Source organism: Mizuhopecten yessoensis, unplaced genomic scaffold (genome assembly GCF_002113885.1).
Source record: "Mizuhopecten yessoensis strain PY_sf001 unplaced genomic scaffold, ASM211388v2 scaffold6169, whole genome shotgun sequence".
Classification (NCBI taxonomy): Eukaryota; Metazoa; Mollusca; class Bivalvia; order Pectinida; family Pectinidae; genus Mizuhopecten; species Mizuhopecten yessoensis.
The window spans coordinates 1,630,949-1,652,451 of record NW_018406415.1 but is presented as its reverse complement, the minus strand read 5'-3'; the positions used below and the strand labels follow the sequence as shown (position 1 = coordinate 1,652,451).

The 21,503-nt window shown below is 33.8% G+C and overlaps 2 protein-coding genes across 3 annotated transcripts; both read left to right on the top strand.

Moving 5' to 3' along the window:
- Positions 1–1,471: 1,471 nt before the first annotated feature.
- LOC110451720 (uncharacterized protein C2orf42 homolog) lies at positions 1,472–10,535 on the top strand. Of its 2 annotated transcripts, none has more exons than XM_021499867.1 (9): positions 1,472–1,653; positions 2,345–3,035; positions 3,436–3,577; positions 4,135–4,296; positions 4,973–5,104; positions 5,705–5,809; positions 6,097–6,305; positions 7,471–7,630; positions 8,065–10,535. In XM_021499867.1, exons 2-9 carry the CDS (start codon positions 2,346–2,348, stop codon positions 8,259–8,261), a joined length of 1,797 nt encoding a protein of 598 aa, XP_021355542.1. In that variant the 5' UTR covers positions 1,472–1,653; position 2,345; the 3' UTR covers positions 8,262–10,535. The 2 variants fall into 2 exon arrangements, with proteins under 2 accessions (XP_021355542.1, XP_021355541.1); XM_021499866.1 differs by having other exon boundaries at positions 4,973–5,110.
- Positions 10,536–12,286: 1,751 nt separating this feature from the next.
- LOC110451718 (syntaxin-18-like) lies at positions 12,287–21,481 on the top strand. Its single transcript, XM_021499865.1, has 11 exons — positions 12,287–12,493; positions 14,571–14,638; positions 15,325–15,440; positions 15,742–15,819; positions 16,500–16,566; positions 17,755–17,843; positions 18,275–18,372; positions 18,847–18,905; positions 19,122–19,191; positions 20,799–20,879; positions 21,372–21,481. Exons 1-11 carry the CDS (start codon positions 12,329–12,331, stop codon positions 21,465–21,467), a joined length of 987 nt encoding a protein of 328 aa, XP_021355540.1. The 5' UTR covers positions 12,287–12,328; the 3' UTR covers positions 21,468–21,481.
- Positions 21,482–21,503: the final 22 nt, after the last annotated feature.

The following is a 21,503-nucleotide window of genomic DNA, read 5'->3' as shown; positions in this document are numbered from 1 at the left end:
GGTGGTTCATTTTCAGGAAAAGATTTATATCTAAGTAATTTATTTTTGAAAATAGATCGCTAAACTCGGAGTGAGATTTCGTCCGTTTTTCGGCCGTAAATAATACCCAAATTGGTACACCATATCACAGGCTATGGAAATTGTTTATATTTCTACAAGTTGATGTGCCGATTACAACAAAATATATTGCTTTTATAGATACCACACTGAACTATAATTGTATATATTCACTTTTATATTATCCGAATATAAGGACCAGAAATCAACATTTAAACATGCTTATATTTAACCCCTTGAAAATCCTCCAAAGTTTCGTCGACGTACGTCGTTTTTACTGGTTTTCCGATATGTTTACTTTGAAGTCATCGTGTACTCTTAAAATGTTCCTGAAAACAAAACTATTCGGCAGAAATGCTGTTAAATGTCTATTTTGTTATACTGTTAATGGAAAATGCTCAAATTTAATTTTAAAGTACTATTCGAACAATTTTCTGACCGTGTACCAATTTGGGTAGTGTACCAATTGTGGTAGCGTGACGTTAGGCCCGATCGTTTTTTGTTTGTTTTTACTTCTAGACCCGATTTTTTTTAATTGCGGACCATAGCCCGTAGATGTATAGGAAGCAAGTTCGGCCCATTTTTTTAAAAAAAAAATTCTATATAAGACTGCTACAGCTTTAAGATTTGTTGCATTCATTCACCACTTATTTCAGAATCGATATTTCCTCATTGCTAGACTATCTAAGCACGTACAGGGACCCGAGCATTTGTTACAACTGTATTTGGACCAGAGTAATTTTACATGTTTTAGGGGTTTAGATCGACTTTCGGTAAAATGACACCCCAATGATTATATCACGAAATTAGATTAGTCTATCTAAGTCCGTGATTATATACACGGTAAATATAATGATCATTGGGGATGCCATTTTTACCGAAACTCGATATACACCCCTAAAACATGTAAAATTACTCTGAACACCTTCGTTTAGGTCCAAATGTACAGCTGTAACATTCTTGTGACGTTGTGTCGACTTATCTGGTTCCGCTTAGAAGGTATTTGTATTCAGACCTGAACTAAAAGTAACATCACATCCCATCCATGCCCGCCCATAAGTAAAAGTAAACAGTACTAGATCTATAAATGATACTAAAAATAACAGTCCCTCCCACCGTCCCCGTACCCCCTCCCACTCCACCAAAAAAGGGTTTCTGCGTAGATTTATTTGTATTGATGTTTTACTATATGCCAAAGTATCATAATTTAAATTTGGAACATTTTTCACAAAATATATTAGCTTATCGATATAATTAATTTCATGGAAAAAAGTTAAGACGACCAAGAAATTAAAAAAGTTTTCCCCGGTAAGAGCTTAACCCGGAACTAAAAGATTGACCTCCTTCTTAGGTATTCACCAATCAAAAGTTCCCACAGATCATGTGTCATCACTCAACCAATGACGTGCTTCGTCTTGACCGCCTTTAGAGGAGACAGGTATCATGGCGGAAAGCTAGCGAGCAGCAGACAGCAATATAGGCCGATATTGAACAATTGTAGTTTGCTTTCTTACCTTTGTGTAGTGGAATACGATTGTAACAGAATCAAAGAAGAGGAACAATACAGTACATTGTCTGTGCATTCAATAGACTAAGGTATACCCAATAATTTATTCCAGACCAAAATATGCGTAGTCAATCGCCTACATTTGAGGCCACATTCATAACAACACAACCGGGTTTTGGGCGTTACCAGTCGTTCTGGTTACGGGAATAAAAACCACCACGAGTTTTAACTTCAGCATGACTTGTGCTTTTAGTATAACCATTCTCATATATGTTTAACCAGAAATTATCTGAGAGTCGGCCTATTCATGTGATTGTCATGTAAATGCATTATGGTTAGCCCGAGTTTCCTCTGGTCCAACACCAGACATCTATCTGTCAAAATATCTAAGTCTGGTGTCGGGGCAAGGGTAAACGCGGGCTACATTACGGAAAGCAACTGTATTCTGGAATCCAGGTCGTTTTAATTTGCCCAAAATTCAATTCGAATTACATATATTTATGTAATGTAAACAGGTTGTTTCATCCTAAATCTAATTCATCGCAGATTGCTTTGTCCTCGGGTATAAATTATTATTAATAAAAATGATATATGACAGGTTAATTATTAAAAACATACTGTTTTATGGTGCAGGAACAATTGTTACCAGAAAATTGACTGTCAGATTTAGAAGAACTTTAGCTATACTGTGTGGAACCATGTACGTGTGAATACATGGTGTTTCATATTTATATTATAACTGAAATAATAAAATTGCAATTGTTTTTCTTTTTACTGCAGAATGACAACACCAGACAAATTGAAAACTTTGTTCGAAGATCTTGGCAAGCCAACTTTGCGAGGTGTTAGAAAATGTCCTAAATGTGGGACTTACAATGGAACCAGAGGCATCAGCTGTAAGAACAAAACGTGTGATGTTGTCTTCAAGGAAAAAGAGAAAAAGAGAGGCCATAGTGCTGATGCCGTGAAGATTATCACTGGGTCCACTGTTCAAGTTTTCTCAGTTAGACTGCGAGATCGTGGTCCAGATTACAGAGGCTTTGTTCAATTACCTTTGGTTCAAGACCTTGATGGAAATCCAGCCCAAGTGGTTGATCCGACAATTTTGTCTCAGAATGCAAGATGCTTTGTTGAAAGTTGCTCCCACAGCAGTCCATTGAGCACTCAAGAGGATGCATGTCCCCATATAAAGGCTGCCATTGACTGCAACCAGGAGGCTCATCCCCTGACACTCAAAAATTCTGTATTGAACTCTCTACAAGTGTCAAATGATACCAAACAAGCCATCTGGCTTCTGGCCACAGAGACAACTGGCCCTCTTGTACAGAGAGTGACCAAGAATATTATGGTTGTGAAATGTAAAGCAAGTACAAAACAGCCCCTTGGATTCTTACACTTTTCATTATTTGAAACTTCAAGAAATCGTTCCCAGCCAGAACACAAATTCCAATGTAGCTGCAAAGCTTTTAGAGTAAGTGGTTACTTTCAATGGGAAAATTATTCAACAGTTAAGTTATTAATAAAAATAATTTGTATATATATACTTAGTATTTCAATTTTTATTTTTTTTCTTAAACTTTCAAGATTAAGTTTCTAAATGAATGAATGAAATAAAAATTTGACTCATTGAGTTTTGATACAACTCAAAATTCAATCTTGTTGGGTTCTGTAAGCTCTACCAAAAGTTAAAAAAATAATTGTGGATACAAAACGCAGGGGTGTACTATTAGATACATGTATATGTACTACCCACATGCCGAGCCGATATATACATGAAAAGTTAGCTTTTTACAATTGTATATAAAGTGTCGAGTGTACTATAGCGTACTTTACATGCAGCTAAAGATAACAACATTGTATTTTTACTTCAGAATGCCAAAGCTGGTGGAAAAGATGATATACTACGACGATGTGTCCATCTGTATGCTTGTGTGTGTGCATTTGCTAGTGATGAGAAGCTTGCTGAAGAATTTGAGTATTACATCAACATGGACTCCACAGGAGTTGATACTTGTATGTATTACCATTTTTTATCAACACATCATTATCTACGTTTTCCTAAAAATTGCAATATCCTTTATATAAACTTGTATTTTTCAGGATGTTATAAATTAAAATGTTACATATGATTATCATGGTATAGTCACTCAGACTGGGGATTAACATTATTTTGTCTGATCAATAACTGTTACTATTCCACCTAAGTTTGTCAAACTTGCTATATATTCATGTATCTTTGGAAAGATAAGTGTTATCTACTGAAGTCAGGTTTCATGCCAGCTCTATATGCAGAGTTCCAACCCTTAACATATACTTGGATATGTAAGTTTCCTATGAATATTTAGAGGCACGGCGTGGGGAACATTATATGTATATCATATAAATTAGGTACAAGTACAAGGTCTAAATATATATATGTATTCTGAAAAAATAGCTTGTTCAAAGTGACGAATAGCATGCTTCTTTTGCCGACATTCAGCTTTTAGTGAGAACATTGAATTTTCTGGTTATAGTTTAGTAGACATAATTGTTGTGTTCAATAGTCATAAAAGTATTAATATTTTGAACAGTTACAGAGTCTGCCCCGTCCCCTGAACGTCAGATTGTGACCATCTATCAGGCTCAGGACACTGGACTGGACACAGGAGACCCGACCACGCTAGAGGTGGTAGTGGCAGAGGAGGATCTCCTGGCCCCAGTGATGAAGAAACAGAAGAAAGATGATACATTAGGTAGATGGCAGATACCAGATTCATGGAGAGTTTAAAAAACAAATACAATCAATAATATGATATCTAGACACCCAGTATAGCTTGAAATTGTATTAAGGGACTGTTGCAATTTATTGCTGTGTACTTAGGTACTTATTCACCGGGATGTCTTATTGAAATTTCTGCATTGTACTTCAGCATAAATGTGTATATATAAATTTGTCAAAATGACCTTTGCGAACAGGTGTAAATAAATATTAATGCATGCAACGCAGGGCTTATTTAGGCTCCATCTCTCCAAAATATCCTTTTTTTACAAGTTATCTTTAAAAAAAATCAAAAACTATTGAAAAGCTTGTATTTTCATGCGACATCTAACATGTCACAAAATCACAATCTACAGCACCAAACTCTGGCCATTAAGTAACCTATCTGCTGACCATTTCCTGAAAGAAAAAAGATCAAATATATTATTTTTTTAAATATTAAACTCCTAAAGAATCCCTAAAGGACATAAATTATATGGTCAAAACTTGTTACATGATATGCCTTACTAAGGAACAAAATATGTGACTTTGTTCAAATTTGCTCCATGTATAAATATTTTCATATTTATGGCTTTTGATATTACAAAACTCATCACTTATCAAATTGCATTTCTTACTGAGCCTTCAAATGAACCACTTGGTTATTTCAGTCCAAGCAAGTAATGCCCTGTTGACATTACAAGAGGGAAACACGCCTGCACCTCCTAGTCCAAAGAAAGCTAGTCCTTCCAAAGCTGTCCAGCTGCAGAACAAACCAGCCACTCCCAATGCCAAAAAGCCAGGTACAGGTAAACACTTTCTATGTATTTAAATGTCCTTGTATAATTACACTGGATAGTTTCATATGTTTTTTCCGGTTTGAAAAAAAAAGTGATGGAATTGGTACATTTATCAAATGAAAGCTTGTCACCAAATTTTTATAGAGAATCTGAAACAAGATCTCATTTCATGTTTGATCAAATTTCAAATATTTTTTTCATCACCTGTATCAATATATCTGCTGAAGTGACACATTTTGTTAAAAAGAAATGCATGTAAAATACCACAACACCATCGTCTTCCGTGTGACATCGTAATGGATTTTATTACAGTGTATAGCAGAATAGCAGCTTTATCATAAAGTGAACAAGATAAATCCGTATGTGTGGTACATTTATCAATAACTAAGGCAAATTTGAAGGTATCGGTTGAAAACAGCTGGACTGGTTGTAAATTCGACTAAGGAAGGGTTATTGTTATGTGTTGTTGCAAAATTTTCTTTTTGAAACAAGTCAAAAGTATTGAAATATATCTTTTCATGTTTAATATGTGACATGCATTTGTCAATTTACGATTTATATGGAGAATTCAGTGTTTGGTCACATTCTTTTCTATTTTTGCAGCAACACTGTCTGCTATTGAAGAGTCTGAGGTGATGGTGTCATTTTACCAGTGGCTGGGAAGTGTGACAGAGAGAGTAAACCAGACAATGCATTATCAGTTTGATGGTATGCCATTTCTACAAGTTTATTTCACTTTATTTTGGCTTCACATATTTTGTTTTTTTAAGATCATGTAGTTTTTGGTTTATTCCTCAACCAGACCAAAAATGTAAATATAATGTATTATTTCATCTTTGCCTATTACGATTTTGACGTTTCCCATAAAATTTCAGTCTATTTTAAACAACAGGACTTATACACAACCTTTAGGTATTAAAATCATGTGGTGCAGGTATTTTGCTAATTTGCTCTCAATTATTGGGCTATGAATATACCTGATGTCTTTTTTACAGGGAACCCAGATCCCTTGGTGTTCCATGCTCCGCAAGTCTTCTTTGACTGTCTTCAGCAAAGAATTTCAGTAGGAAACAGAAAGAAACGACTTCCAAATTTCACAACAGGATTTGTACGCAAGGATGCTCTCCCGCTGGGAACCTTCACAAAATACACGTGGCATATCACTAACATTGTACACGTCAAACAGATCTTTGACACACAAACGGTAAATATTTTAGAGTGCATGTGCAAAATTATTTCCAGATAAAACCTTTTACCTTGTTTGTACTCCACCAGTACTACTGGAGGGGATTATAGCATTAAATCTGGTGGTCGGGTGGTGCACGGGTGGTCAGGTGGTTCAGTGGATAGCGCACTTGCCTTTCACCTAGGCGGCCAGGTTTCGATTTCCCCTGATCGGACGTGAGAAGGTTGGGGTCACCTGCCCAACCACGTGTGTTTTCTCCGAGTACTCCGGTTTCCTTCCACACTAAGACCCCCCATGCGCTAACATCCGGGCCGACAAGAGTGATTATATAAGTTGAAATAACCTGTTTCATAATTGTTGTTAAATAAATTAAAGTTTGTATTTGATCAATTAGTGCATCAACCCAGGTGTATCATGAGAAAGCATTAGGTCTCCAATGTGAGTAAAATTCTTTTGCATTAAAACTGAAATCATTTGTAGAAAGGTCAATGATGAAAGATTTGTGTTTGAAATATTTGGAGACCACACTTTTATTTTTGCTAGTTTGATGTGTGGATATTTGCAACAAGTGTAGTGCAGACTTGTCCATGGCTGAAGTCCTTTAAATTACTTGTTTTGGACTTACATTATTTATTTGTGCCTTGATATGATGCGATATTTCTAGTATCAACAACAAATATTAGCCTATATATCTTAAACTTTTCATTTCATAAAATTGTATTCAAAGATGATACATGAAAGGGATAGAACAGGCTAGGCCTAAGTTCTCTCCATATAAATGTGGAGATGCATTTTGACAGTATATATGTATTACATATATAATTTATAATGAAATTAAAATTTGGAAACCAGTACAAATACATATATCCATGTCATTGGTGTAGGGGAGGTAACTCCTTTGAGGAATTAAGAAATCACCAGGGTAATAGACCACATATAGCCCATTATCCTTCCTTAGGTCTTCCCTTCAAAGGTGACATGTTGTTAATTAAATATTTAGTTAATAGATATGTGGTAGTCATTTAATACGAACTTAGGATAGTAAAACCGTTGTAAATAAACTATGTCAGCCATGTTGGATATTAAAAATTTGATGTAATTTTTTATGTGAATACAGAAAACTTGTGTTGCAAATTTCATGCTAATTAAATGAGTTTTAATTTTTAATGATATTTTCTCTTAGATGCCCTTGGACATCACCAGGAACTTTGTGGAAAACCGAGATGGAACCTATGACTTATATGAAGTTCCCAAGGTAGAAGTGGAAAACATAGACGAGGCTTTTAAAGGGAAGAGTCCTATGCCCATAAGGCCATTTGAGCTGAAGACCTACCTCAAAGTTGGTTAGTATGCTCTGTTGATACGTACTGTATAACCTCAAATCACTGCTGTTTGGACTACTGAGTTGAATGAGATATTCCAGATATCTGAAGTAAAGTACATTAAATATGCCATGGAGCCACAAAACAACTTTTAAATTATGAAGGTCTTAAATTATGAAGGTGTTAAATTACGAAGGTGTTAACAGATATCTTTTATATCTATCTATCCATATCTACAACTTACCAAAATTGATTTCTGTTGAAGAGAAAATATTTTGATTGTTGAAAAATGTTTTTTGAAATGCATTTTAATTTGTGGGTTGGAAAATTTCATGTTGGCATTACTGTTGCAATATTTATCCGTGTGGGTCAATATATTTGTGTTTTCAAATTTCATTTACTATGGTCTAGAGGATTAGAATACGTGGTTTCATTTAACTGATTTATCAATACAGGAAGTTCCACATCAGACCAAAAGGAGCCAACACCGTTCATCATAGAATGGATACCTGACATCCTTCCAAAGACTAGGATAGGGGAACTGAGGATCAAATTTGAGTATGGACATCAGAGAAATGGACAAATTGAACACAGAATGGTGGCGGCTCCATCAGAAATTCCCGTTCAGACCATCCATGTACAAGAGTTATGATGATAATTGTATGGATGAGCAACATCTGTTCCTTCAGGCTAGGCTGGCCTGAGGGTTTGTTTCTGTGTTTGTACTAATCAGGTTTGCCTGTGTATGCATGTGTAAGCTATCTCACCTACTGTCAAGTTGTTCTTTGTGAGAAGTCAGATATACAGAAAGATTAATATGACTGTATTTATGTCATCCATGTTATGTCCAACGAAAAGTGAAAAGATACAGAGCATTGTTCCTGGTTCCGAGTGTCATTGTGAAGTTGAGTATTTCTTTAATTTAGAAAAAAAAATACAGCAATATGTAAAAGTGAAGATTTGCATGTGTTAAACTTTTTGATAACTGGTGATAGCACAAACAAAACTGCTATAGCTTAATCGTCACCAAAGAGAAACCATTTGAACAGTACCTGTATTGAAAGAAAAGATACTGGTAAATGTTCATAATCTGTTTTTATAGCACATGGATTTGTATCCCTAGATCTTATAGGGTGGAATTGTTCTAGGATTTTTTTTTAACATAATCTGGTTGTGAGACATTTTGATCAGAAACATGAATTTATAATTAGGCATTCATTTTTACTTAACATATAATGATGTCAATTTTGATACCTTGTAACAAGTGTTTTATCTGACAATTTAAATATTATTTTACAAGCTGCATTATTATCGGAGTTGTCTACATGTTACAAAGTACTCTGTAAATCAGATTTCTGTCAGTTTCATAAAATTGTATTGTACGTACAGGCCCAAAGTCTTTGTTATTACAGTACAATGAAATAATTTCTAGTTCTGTTTATAAAGAGATAAATCGCCTCCTTTATATACTGTGAAGTCTAACCATTACAAACCAATGTGATTAAGTCCTTTAATTGTTTTCAAAGGAGAAACAAAAACTTGCATAATTCCAAATGATTTTCCACACAGGGAGGAAGCTGGCATTCTGCTGTGTACAGATTTCTTAAATTTTGTTGAGACGAGTTACATTCATTGTAAATGATGGAAAAGCTTCATTTTTCAAAATGGCATGAATTTTGAGACCTTTTGTTTCAATTTTGCTGGAGCTGGAGTCAGAATACACTTCATATGTGCCCAACTCTCCACAATAGTTCTTTTCCTGTCCTAGGTACATATTTACTGGTAAGCTGTCATTGCAGAGCCTATCACCCATACATAATGATAAAAGTGACTCCCTGCTCCCCTCATATAATTACATCTAGGATAGTGTTACTTCATGTATTGAAAGTAGTAAATGCTGATACTGTGTAATTGAACTATTCCTGTAAAAGTTTCATAGATTTTGCAATAACTAACGGTTTAAATTATTCTAAAGCTTATATCTTCACAATTTTAAAGAAAAAAATAATGATTTTGTGTTTGAATAATAAGATTCATAACATCCAACTTGTACTTTCACTTTTTGAATGACATAATTGGTATTGAAATAAGCTTGCTATATAAGAATGATCTGGACTTGAAATTAAATACAGTTGTCATTGTTGTGAATGTTTTGCTTCCAGTACATGTACTTCATGCCTGTAATTGCAGTATTATTTATTGTTGTCCCAAGTCTTGATAAAATACTGTCTGAACTGTTAAACAGTGGTAAGAATTCCTTGCTTTACTTTCTGTATCATGGTGAAAGCTGAAGATAGTTGTAAACAGCATTTACACACATAGGTTTGTTAGAACCTGACTAAATAAATCATTGGGGTCACTGGGGTCTGACACTGAACTTACTGTTTAATATCATATAAACCAAAATATTTCCAGTGAACAAATAACATGTCTATTTCTGTAATTACTATATTAATTCACCAACAATATATCTTTTTAATGACAGTTCATAAGTAAATGAGATGCTAGAAAAACAGTTGATTTCTGTTTTACATCAGCAATATTGGTTTTGTAGATGAAATGCAGATTTTTACTCTTTCTGATGATATTAAAGGTGATATCATCAAGTGCTTGACACTTACACCTAACACCATTGACAGTACAGTAATGAATTAATTTATTTGTCGGTAAAGCAAGAAATTTCATACTCTGCAGTTATCCTGAGTTAGACACATTTATATGTCAGTTCATTTATCCACATAGACACATGATGCATGTAGATCAGAAAGTTTGATGTGTAAATAAGTGAGTAGTTATTTATTGTACCAAATGGACATCATTGTCAATACTCTCTAATCAAGACAACATGTATAAGATTAATGCAGGCACAATTCAATGTGCTATGTTAAAGTTTGGATTTCTTTAAGCTGTTATTAAAATTTGTTAATTGTGATATTATGTGTTGTTTTTCTTTTAATGATTTAAATATTGTGAAAATATTTTTTTTCAATATCATGGCCTTCAGGGGCACTATTAGGATATATCAATGATATTATATTCCAAAATTCATCATTTGAAGAGGTGAAAAAACATTAGCAGAGATTTCATACATTCTCAAAATGTAAGACCGTTGCCATGCTGTCTTGGACACAATTGGTAGAACATTCATATTGGATATATTTTTTGAATACCTAACGTATAGCTTTATATCTTCCACCTACCTAGGGAGATTATTTTTGTAAATAGTTCACTCAAAACCTCCCTGGAAAGATAAATTTTGGGTATAAGGCCTGTAGTGTGCGTGGTAGACGAGTATTAGGTTTGTATGACCTTGACTTACATTCACGGCATGTTAAGTTAAACTTCAGAAAATGAGAAACGGGACAGATGTATCAAATATGTTTAAATGCATGAATAATATTGACTCCGTTTGAAGGTTACTGGTTAACAAATTCTTTACATAAACTTACGAACAATCTAGGAAACAATCTTGCTGGAGTGATGAGTAGTAAAATAATTCTTTGACCTTGAAAGTGTGTCAAGGTTGATCCTGTGAACAGTTATGTTATCCCTGTAGGCCTCTTGATTATTAAAAAATAAATCAAAGTTTACCTATGTGGACCAAGGTCATTCATTTGATCAAACTTGATAGCCCTTCATCCATGCATGCTTTTGGTCAAATATTATCACCCCTTGGTGATCATATTATACCCCTTGGTTATTCAACAGGATTTGTTAGACGCCTTAGATTAATTTGAACCCAGTGACCTTTGAAGTGGGTAAAGATTAGTCATTTTAACAATCTAAAAGCCCTCCACCTTAGCGATGCTAGTTGCCAAATAGTATCACCCGATGTCGTTTGATTGTTCAAAAGAAGTCGTTTAAAGTTGAAAGTGGGTCGAGGTTATTTATGTGAACAAGCTTGATAACATTCATCCTAGAATCAAAAACTATCCATTTTTGTCCTCTTGGTTATTTAGATGAAGTTGCTTGGAGGTTTTAACAATTTTGGCGCCTGTGACCTTGAAAGCTGATGGTTTTTAACAAACTTGATAACCCTTCTTATTAGTATCAATAATAGTTCACCAACTCGTAGCAATAAACCCAACATATATATTCGCACCCGTAGACCCTCAAACCAAACATGCACATCCTTATGCATACAAACACATCTGCTACAAAGGACACCTACACATATTCATTCTTCCCACATAATATTAACACAATGGAATCTCCTTCCCATAGCAGCAGTACAATCCACAACACTCGAGGACTTCATTGCACACATACCCTATGAACTTAATGCAGCCCTTATAATCTAGTACATAAGCCAGCTTTTAACTTTTATAATTAATCTTATACTCTGCACAAAAACGAAACAAAAATACTAATCACTGTTAATAATCCCCTTTTTTCACGCCTCTGCACAGGGTCCCAAGGGCTAAACATCACCATTGATGGAGCCTTTGGACAGCTAAGAAGAAGAACTAAGCCTTGCTGAAGTGTTGTATACAGTATCCAAAATTATAAATTAATAATTATTGATGTCTCTTTAATTTGTTCCCTTATGTTTGTGGTTTTGAAGTGTTAATATTGCATGGTTGGCGATACCGCTCAATGGCGCTCACAGTAACTACCCTCTCCTTGACTGTATTTTGATATCCTGTACTGGATTTATTACTACGTATACAACTTTAGGTCACTTCCGGTTGAGAAAACACGTCAAAACCTCCAAAGAGAATGGCTGATGTAACGAATCTTTTCAAGGCGACAGTTAAGACGGTGAAGTCAAGGAACAAGGTTCTTGGCGACTTTACAAATGGGGGAAAGAAAAACAACTCGTCTACTTCCATTTTCCCTGTGTCAAAACTGAAAGGAGATTTTGAACAAAAAGCAAAGGAAATGGTAACGTAGAATACTATTTCAGTTATGGTACCAGTTGCATCATCAGGTTGGGTACTGATGCTACCGATTACCAATGTTAAGTTTGAAGTAGCCTTATTGATATGGATACACGTTGTCATTTCATAATCTCTCACATGATATGTCATTGAGTCACAGGGGTTCGTTACAAATGTCTGAAATACACATGTGCTATACTGGTATGGGTCACAGCACATATGTTTATGTGTGCTGTTGTTGTTGAACGTCGATAGGAAGCTTGAGCTTGTGGAGACGTCTAAATGTCCTCTTCTGACTTGATATGTTGCTAGCAGAATCGCCTTCCAGCAACGGACTCCGGTTGCGCAGGGATTAAAACTATTTACAATGTATCAAGCTTTTACACTATATTTTATCGTAAATACTTGTTTATTATATTAATTTATGAATGATTTAAAATAAATATGTATATACCCTTAATTATACTATAAGGAGTAACTAACATTTTAATGGTAATCTTTACTTTTTCTTTTCATGTAATGTTAGAGATTTCCATGTGATTCATTAATGATAAAAGGAAGGGCAGAACTTCCTGGGGTGATTCCTCCACAGGTGTTTAAGTTGGACTTGAACTCATTAAGTGTTTTTGACGACACAGTTTCCTCGGGTAGACTGTTCCAGACCTTAATCACTTGGTTATTAAAGACATTCTTACTAGTGTTTTTAGCCTGAAAGGTTTCTTGTATATTTTTTTAGAGTGACCTTTAGTGATATACTAAGTGCATGTGGTGTAGGACGAAACATCAGTCTGTAGTCTAACTACCCATACCAGTATAGCATATGTGTATTTCAGACATTTGTAACGAACCCCTGTGATTGAATCGTACAACATACATGCACAAAGCACACATCTGGCTGTATTCCAAAATGCAGAATGGTGCATTTCCTACCAAATATAGACATGAAATGGCATCATAATGTTATCTTCTGATTTAAGACTAAGACGTGTGTAAACGTTTCTTGTACTTTAAGTTCAATTTTATATTAAGTTTATACATTTATGTGCATGGCCAATTTGAATCCAGTAAAAAAATAAAAAAATAAATAAAAATAAAAGCCATAGCTGACTAGGTATGCACCACCTGAGTTGAAGATCAATGCTTAGCTATGCTACAGAAAGTGTTGTGAACCATTAATATTTACCATCGAATGGCATTGCCACTATATACCAAATTCAGTTGGCATTCATGTAGGCTATGAATGCCATGGACCGATGGTTGACGTCATCATTATTCTGTCTTTGCGTATTGCGGAGTTATCTTATCTTGAGAGCAGGTATTGACTGTTACGTCATTGGTTTGTGTGAGAAAATTACGTCGTTTTCTCAAAAATTGATGACGTTACTCTCACAAACAAATGATGTAACAATCAATACCTGCTCTCAAGAGAAGATAACTCTGCAATACGCAAAGACGGAATTATAACGTCATAATTGTTTTGTTGGATACTCCTGATTGATGGCTGTTCTATGCATTGAGATGACCAAATTCCGAAAATGGTAAATATAAGTATTGAACTGCTTTCAATTGTCATTCATAGGCAATATGAATGCCAACTGAAAGCAGTTCAATGCTTAAATATTGTTGCATATTAAAAGAGCATGTGCATTACAATTTAATTGGGGAGTCTAGGTCTGACTCCAAACTGGTACAGGAGTTGTCAACACCGGTACAGGAGTTGTCAACACCGGTACTGGAGTTGTCAAAATGTTTCAAATTTTACAGGCCAATTAACATACATCCTTTGTACCAAATATTCCTCATTAATTCTTATAGTGAAAAATGCAGCATCTGTTTTATTGTACGACCTTGAGCTCTGACACTGTAGCATCCACCCACGACCACAGGTTGACAACAATCTTTTTGTTTGTTAGATGTCATTTTCTTTTGTGTGTTTTATCTACCTTTGATTGGCCCTAAAGACCTCTTCTCTGGCTGCTGATGGGTCATTACGAACTCAATAACTAACTTAACTCTAGTCTGTACTAGAGGTCACTGAGAAGACTGAATATTAATATTTTGTCTTTTTAAAATCTGTCTAGGTGGCCAGCATAACTCGACTTAAAGATTTTCTCCTGGAACATAGGAAAGAGTATGTGAACGCAGGCAGGTGAGTTATTTGCATAATCACAGAGGCTTACATATTTTTTCATATCTGTATATCGACCTCAATAGTATTATTTTCAACTAGATTTTAATAGAATACAACATAATACTACTATGCACTAATAGCGGGTCGGCTTTTATATCAACTATGTGTTAATGTAAGGCCATTTCATAGTTTTCATTTAGATATAATGACCTTGTCAATATATACTAAAGCACTTTAGAGTGGCTTATTCTAGCTAGATAGGGCTCTTTATAAAATGTTGTTTATTATAATCTGTAGAGGAAATACGATTCTCACATGAGCAAAATCTGTGCCTTTTATTCAAGTTGATTGTTGAAGTATATTAAAGAAAAATCAGAACTGTTATAGCAATTTTAGATAAAAATTAAAAAGAGTTTTGGCAATATGTATAAAGAAAAGGTTTTGAAAAATTAAAATTAAATTTGGCAATATACTTGTGCTTAGTGAACTCCTGTGAAATGCTAGGACTATAAAAGGGTTTGATTATAAGCAGTATGCAAGTTCCGATGAAATTGGCATATAAATGAAATCTTATTATTTATTGTGAGAGACAAGGAAATGTTGAGAAAAGAAGTAAGAAAAAAGGGAGACTTGACCTCAGTTGGCAGTAGGTGAGATAGCAAGTTAAAAGATTGGCATTGTATGGAGGTTTTATTGTATTTCAGTCATGTGACTATGGAAGCTACCAGGATGACGGATGCTGAGAGAGATCAGATTGATACAGATGCTCAGGACATCATTAAAACATGTAGGGAAACCATCATGAGATTCAAAACTGAATGTAAGGCATTTTATTTTTAAACTTTATTCTTTTACAACAATTATGAAATAAGTTTATAAACATGTATTGATCACACTAATGTATAGGCCCAGTGTGAGCACTCAAGAGACTCACGCAGTTGAGTAGAAATGCCTATTACCCTGGGTAATGCTGTTTAATTTTCTTGCAGTAAGCTCACCACCTATTTTGAGTCATATAATTTAAGAGCCCTCTTGGCTTTCCTGCAGAATAAATCCAGTAAACATACGACAGGAAAGACATATTCTATAAAAAAAAATATATTTATGTTTATGATTTATAGCCGAAGTTCAGAAGGTCCACCCCCAAGTCAAAGATCACAGAGCCGGAGTTATTCGTCTAATAGAGGAATATTTAAAAGGTGAAGTCATCATGGTATTATATTTGACAATTGTACTGTATTTTCCCACCGACTTGTTACTTTTAGAAATATTTTCAAACAGAAACGCTAATTCTCCTCATTAGAGATAAGGCCCTGCCTCTGCCATTGTAGATGATTTACTACTAGTATATGTTGTGTAGTGTTTATTTTTTTGTATAAATTTGCATGGACCATCAATCTTCATTAAAGCATCTTGCAAACAATCATTCTTCATAACAGCGGACTTGCCTAAGTAAAATATGAATTCAATATCTTGTGAAAAAGAAAGTAAAGTTTGCAAAATTATGAGACATATAAACCCACTCCCAACCATCAGCAACCAATCTTTCATTTTCTTCTTTATTTTTTTTTCAATTATTTTATACTCCTAACACCAATATAAGTGCTTCCCTTCCCCCACTTCTTCCCTAACTCCCCATATACATTAATAACTGGAATGATTCTCATGTTGATTGTATTGAGGCTTATACCACAAAGTACATAGGGATCACCTGGTAAAAACGTTAACCATATTTATATCAACACAACCTATTGTGTAATGGAAGCTTGCTCCCCATGTGTTAACATAGTCTGGTTGGGGATCAATATTGCTGTTAATTAGTGTTTCAAACTTTCATATTGTTCAGTAATTAATTGAGCGATATATTTTTTGTTGACAGTTGTATGCAAAATTTACAGTGAACAGAAAGCTGTCCGAGTAAAACGAGTTGTTGATAGAAAAAGGATGTAAGTAATCGAATGCTTTGTAGTCAGAACAAATTATCTATGTATGCTCAATACCGTTGTATAACAAGCTTAAGCATGTCTGCAGAACTTTATAATTTTCTATAAAATTATAATTATATTCTTCTTTGCCAAACAAATGGTTTAAGATTGTGTTCTTTAGATGTTATATCTAGTCCAACTCTCATTAAAAATATCTTGATAAAATAATGACAGATGTTTACAATAGCTTCATCAATTAGAACTGATTTAGAAAAAACTCTTGTACCTCAGTAAAATGTTAATAAAACGGATGTTACTTAACTCGTTCACCCCTGAAATTTCATGATGAACTTTTCCAAAGTTTGAATTGGAAGAGTTCAAATGTGTCTTCAGGGGTGAATGAGTTATAAATGTATTGATTTTTATGAGGTTTTTAATATGGACGGGTAAAAAACTTTTATTTGCTGAGTTTTCAAGAATACAAGTGCTATTATAAATATACATTGTATACATGATATATATGAAGCTTGATAAGATTCTCCACAGTTTTGAACAATGTTTACAAAGAGTATCGTTTTTCTCGTTTCATTATTTGTTATAATATAGCAGATTAATTTCGCTGGAGAAGTAACACACAATCTGTATTTAGAACCTCATAAAGGTCACTTTATTGAATTTGACCTTTGACTCATATGATAAATGGGCTATATTATCAAAATTTGTTGCTATTTGAAGAAATATTAAATGTTCTGGTTGATCACACTGAGTTTTAATAAAAAAAGTGATATAAGAACTTTCAGTTTCAATTGCTCAATCATTTATCAGTCACGAACATTTGTCAAGAAAAAAATCCTTCAGTGCAAAATGTATTTCGATATTTTAGCAGAATTAGTATTATCTTAATTTCATATTATAGCACATATTAGAAATCTGCAAATACTTTTCTGTTATTATTTGATTGATTTATGGTACAAAACACACAAACGAAGAAATTTCATCTAAACATCATGGTGTTGAAACTCTCTGTCAACCAAAACATTATCACCATGTTTACTGCTTCAAACATGTAAAAACTGACAGCATCTTTACATCAAATATCAAAAGTAGAAGTTGAATTTATATATTAATTTTTCATCATCTTAGAAAACATTCTTTCTGTACTATACTGTTTACATATTTTGTAAATAAGTATCGTCGTCATCATTTCAGTTCTAAATTGGAGCCGGAAAGAAAGAAGAGAAAAGGGTTACTTGATGCAAAGGAACAAACAGAAAGAAAAACAGAAAATAACATGGATGGTATAAACGTTGTCAATTACACTTTCAGAATTTGTTCCCCCTTATTTTATCTTGTAAGTACAAGTGAATTAATATTTTTTGTTGAGATTGAAGAGAAATGAGCAATTCAAAGAAACATACTGGATCAGGACCAGTTATGATGTAGTACGAGTTATCGTTAATGGCATGGTAACGATGGTTTGATATTAACCCTTTCACCCCTATGTAACTTTAGTAGACTCTACCATGCATTGATCTGGATGAGTCCATTATGGTCTACAGTGGTGAAAGGGTTAACAGATTCAAACTCTGATCCATTTTTTTTCATGATCAACATTCGTCTAACTTGACCATGTAAACATTGTTTACAGTGCCATTAACTATTACTGATGTTATCTTAAGAAATCATTATCAATTGCTACATTAACTAGCTGACATTATTTAAATTTTAGCAATGGAATCAGAAAAGTCATCCAGGAGTTCTCTCCCACCTGAGAATACGATGTTCAACGATGATGACAGCGATATTTCACCAGAAGATGCTCAGATGGTAGGAACTTGATAATAGAGTTACTCCTCTTGATACAGATGCCCTATCAAATACTCTTGAAAATGCTTCATCCTGGCCAGATATAAAATGGACAAATTAGTTTTAAATACATTTATACTTTTTTTGATGATATAAATTGATGGCGTTTTCATAAATGTGCTTTATTTGGAGCCAAAAAATATATCTATTTATATCTCATGAAAAATGGCAAAGGTTCACATAACCAGAAGTAAGCTTTGTTCATGAAGTAAGTAATATAGAATGTCTGGCAGTTTCATGTGTAAAAGACTATGCACCATACATTGCATTATATAATATTTTCTTGGAGGAGAGACACTACCTGATTGATATGTAAATTAAATTTTGTAAAGAAATTTTCATTTGTAGATAAATTTTATTGGAATGGCTAGTTCGTTAGATGGTCACAATTAAGTATATTTGTATCGTATACTGTCCTTTATTTTGTTTTCAAAGTTTGAGAGAGAGAACCAGGCATTGTTTGATGAAATGAACAGCCTTGCTCAGGAAGTTAGGTAAGATGAAATAAAATAAACATTTCAAATATTTTGAAGGTCACTTTTTTGCAATATACATAAAACAAAGAAAATAGGACACCACTCATGTTCTTAATTAGTAAAGAATCTCTGACTTACCTGTAGTACGGAAATACTTTGAAGTACCAATTGTACAAGTATGGTGGCATTAGACAAATCAAAATGAAGGAATACTAACGTAATTTTTTTCCACAGCCACATTGAAGGACAAGTGGTAGAGATAGCACGGCTTCAGGAGATCTTCACAGAAAAGGTTCTAGAACAGGTAAGGAAATATAATCTAGAACAGGTAGGGAAATATAATCTAGAACAGGTAAGGATATACAATCTAGAACAGGTAAGGAAATATAATCTAGGACAGGTAGGGAAATATAATCAAATATAATCTAGAACAGGTATGGAAATATAATCTAGAACAGGTAGGGAAGTATAATCAAATATAATCTAGAACAGGTAAGGAAATATAATCTAGAACAGGTATAAGGAAATATAATCTAGAACAGGTATAAGGAAATATAATCTATAACAGGTAAGGAAATATAATCTAGAACAGGTAAGGAAAGGTAAGGAAATATAACCTAGAACAGGTAAGGATATATAATCTAGAACAGGTAAGGATATATAATCTAGAACAGGTAAGGAAATATAATCTAGAACAGGTAAGGATATACAATCTTAGAACAGGTAAGGATATACAATCTAGAACAGGTAAGGATATACAATCTAGAAAAGGTAAGGAAATATAATCTAGAACAGGTATAAGGATATACAATCTAGAACAAGTAAGGATATACAATCTACAACAGGTATTAGGAAATATAATCTAGAAGGTAAGGAAATATAATCTAGAACAGGTAAGGAAATATAATCAAATATAATCTAGAAAAGGTAAGGAAATATAATTACTCTACCTGGTCATTAATATAAATGCCATTGCACTATAGCTGTTTCAGAATGACCTGCTACCACATCCTTTGATGTAATGTTGATTACAGGTGAATCAAGACAGGTAACACACAAGTGATCCAGTGCTTTAAGCCCTAGACAATGTCCTGATTTGGAATTTTTTAAAAGTAGGAACCAGTTGTGTCATTTGCTTTATTTGATATCATTTCCAATTCGCTTCAGTTCAACTTATTTGTTTGACTGACCAGTCCATGGATTGGTAAACACAGTGAAACCTGACCACTCTGACAACCTTTGGGACAGAGAGCATACACACTAGGTCAAAATACACCTAGGTTATATTTAGTAGTTTGTATAAGAAAAGGGATAACATAATTTTGTTCCGTTTTAAATGATGTTGCCGTACTTTAAAGTCAGGTTTTACTGCATCCTAAAGCTTAATGCAGTATTTATCATACACTTCAAAATCCAATTATAGTAAATTCAACAACAAGTAATTCTTTTAGAGATAGACTTTTTTGGGAAATTTTGGAAAATTCTGACATTATTTTCATCACAAAGTTGAAAATTGGGGACTGATCCTTCTTATGTTTCTGTTTCAAAACAAAATCTCCATTTGTAAAAGCAGTTCAACATGTTAAAGTCTCATGTACAATCATATAGATCAGCATATTGTATACTGGGAATTTTTCGCTTCAGTCTAATTTACGCCTTTTTCTCCCTCTGGAATGGGGGCAAATTTATCATAACAGCAAACATAAGACAACAACATAATTGACATACTTACTTATTCATTGTGAAAGGCGAAATTAACACTGGTGAATAGGGATTTCAAAGGAGCAGAGTGAAAGTTTGACTGGGCGAACATTTCCAGGTAAACACTAGTCAGTGTTCTGTTGATAAATTAATTTTAATTTAATTGCTTTTAATTTACCTTAATATACATTGTATAACTCTATCCATTAGGACAAAGATATAGACAGAATAGCAGAGAATGTTGTAGGTGCTACAGAAAACATCAAGGATGGAAACGAGGAAATTCGAGAGGTAAGAATCTTTTTTAAGAAAAATCTGTCTTAGGGATTTAAAAAAAAAAAAAATAGTATTAGTTTTAGTTTTAGTAATTTCCACACTGAGATCCATTGTGTCTTCAGAGTGTTCTTAGGCAAAGATCACAAACATTCCTCAGGTGACATTAGACCTGTTTAATATAAAATTGTCAAAATACAAACAAAATTTCATTTACACAGAATACCATCATTTCATTTTAAAGACAAAATAATTTCTTTTATTAATAATGTTATCAATATTGGTATTGTAAAAAGCAAAGCTTTGTACCACCTATCAAACTTGGTTTTTTTTGCTCTTGATAAAATAAAGCATGGAGAAGTCTTTCGATAATTGTTCAAAATTTAGAGAGGTCTTAAGTTATAATCATAATATAAACACTGATGGTGAGAGTACACAGCCGTAGTTGGTACAGTATCGTTGTTTGTGTTTTTAAACTATAATAGTTACTGACGTCATTCCTCTTTACAGGCCATAAAGAACAGTGCCGGATTACGTGTGTGGATTTTGTTTTTCTTCCTCGTGTTGCCTCTATCTTTACTCTTCTTAGACTGGTACAATGACTAACAACAGAAAAAAAATGACTGTAAAAGACATTAACAA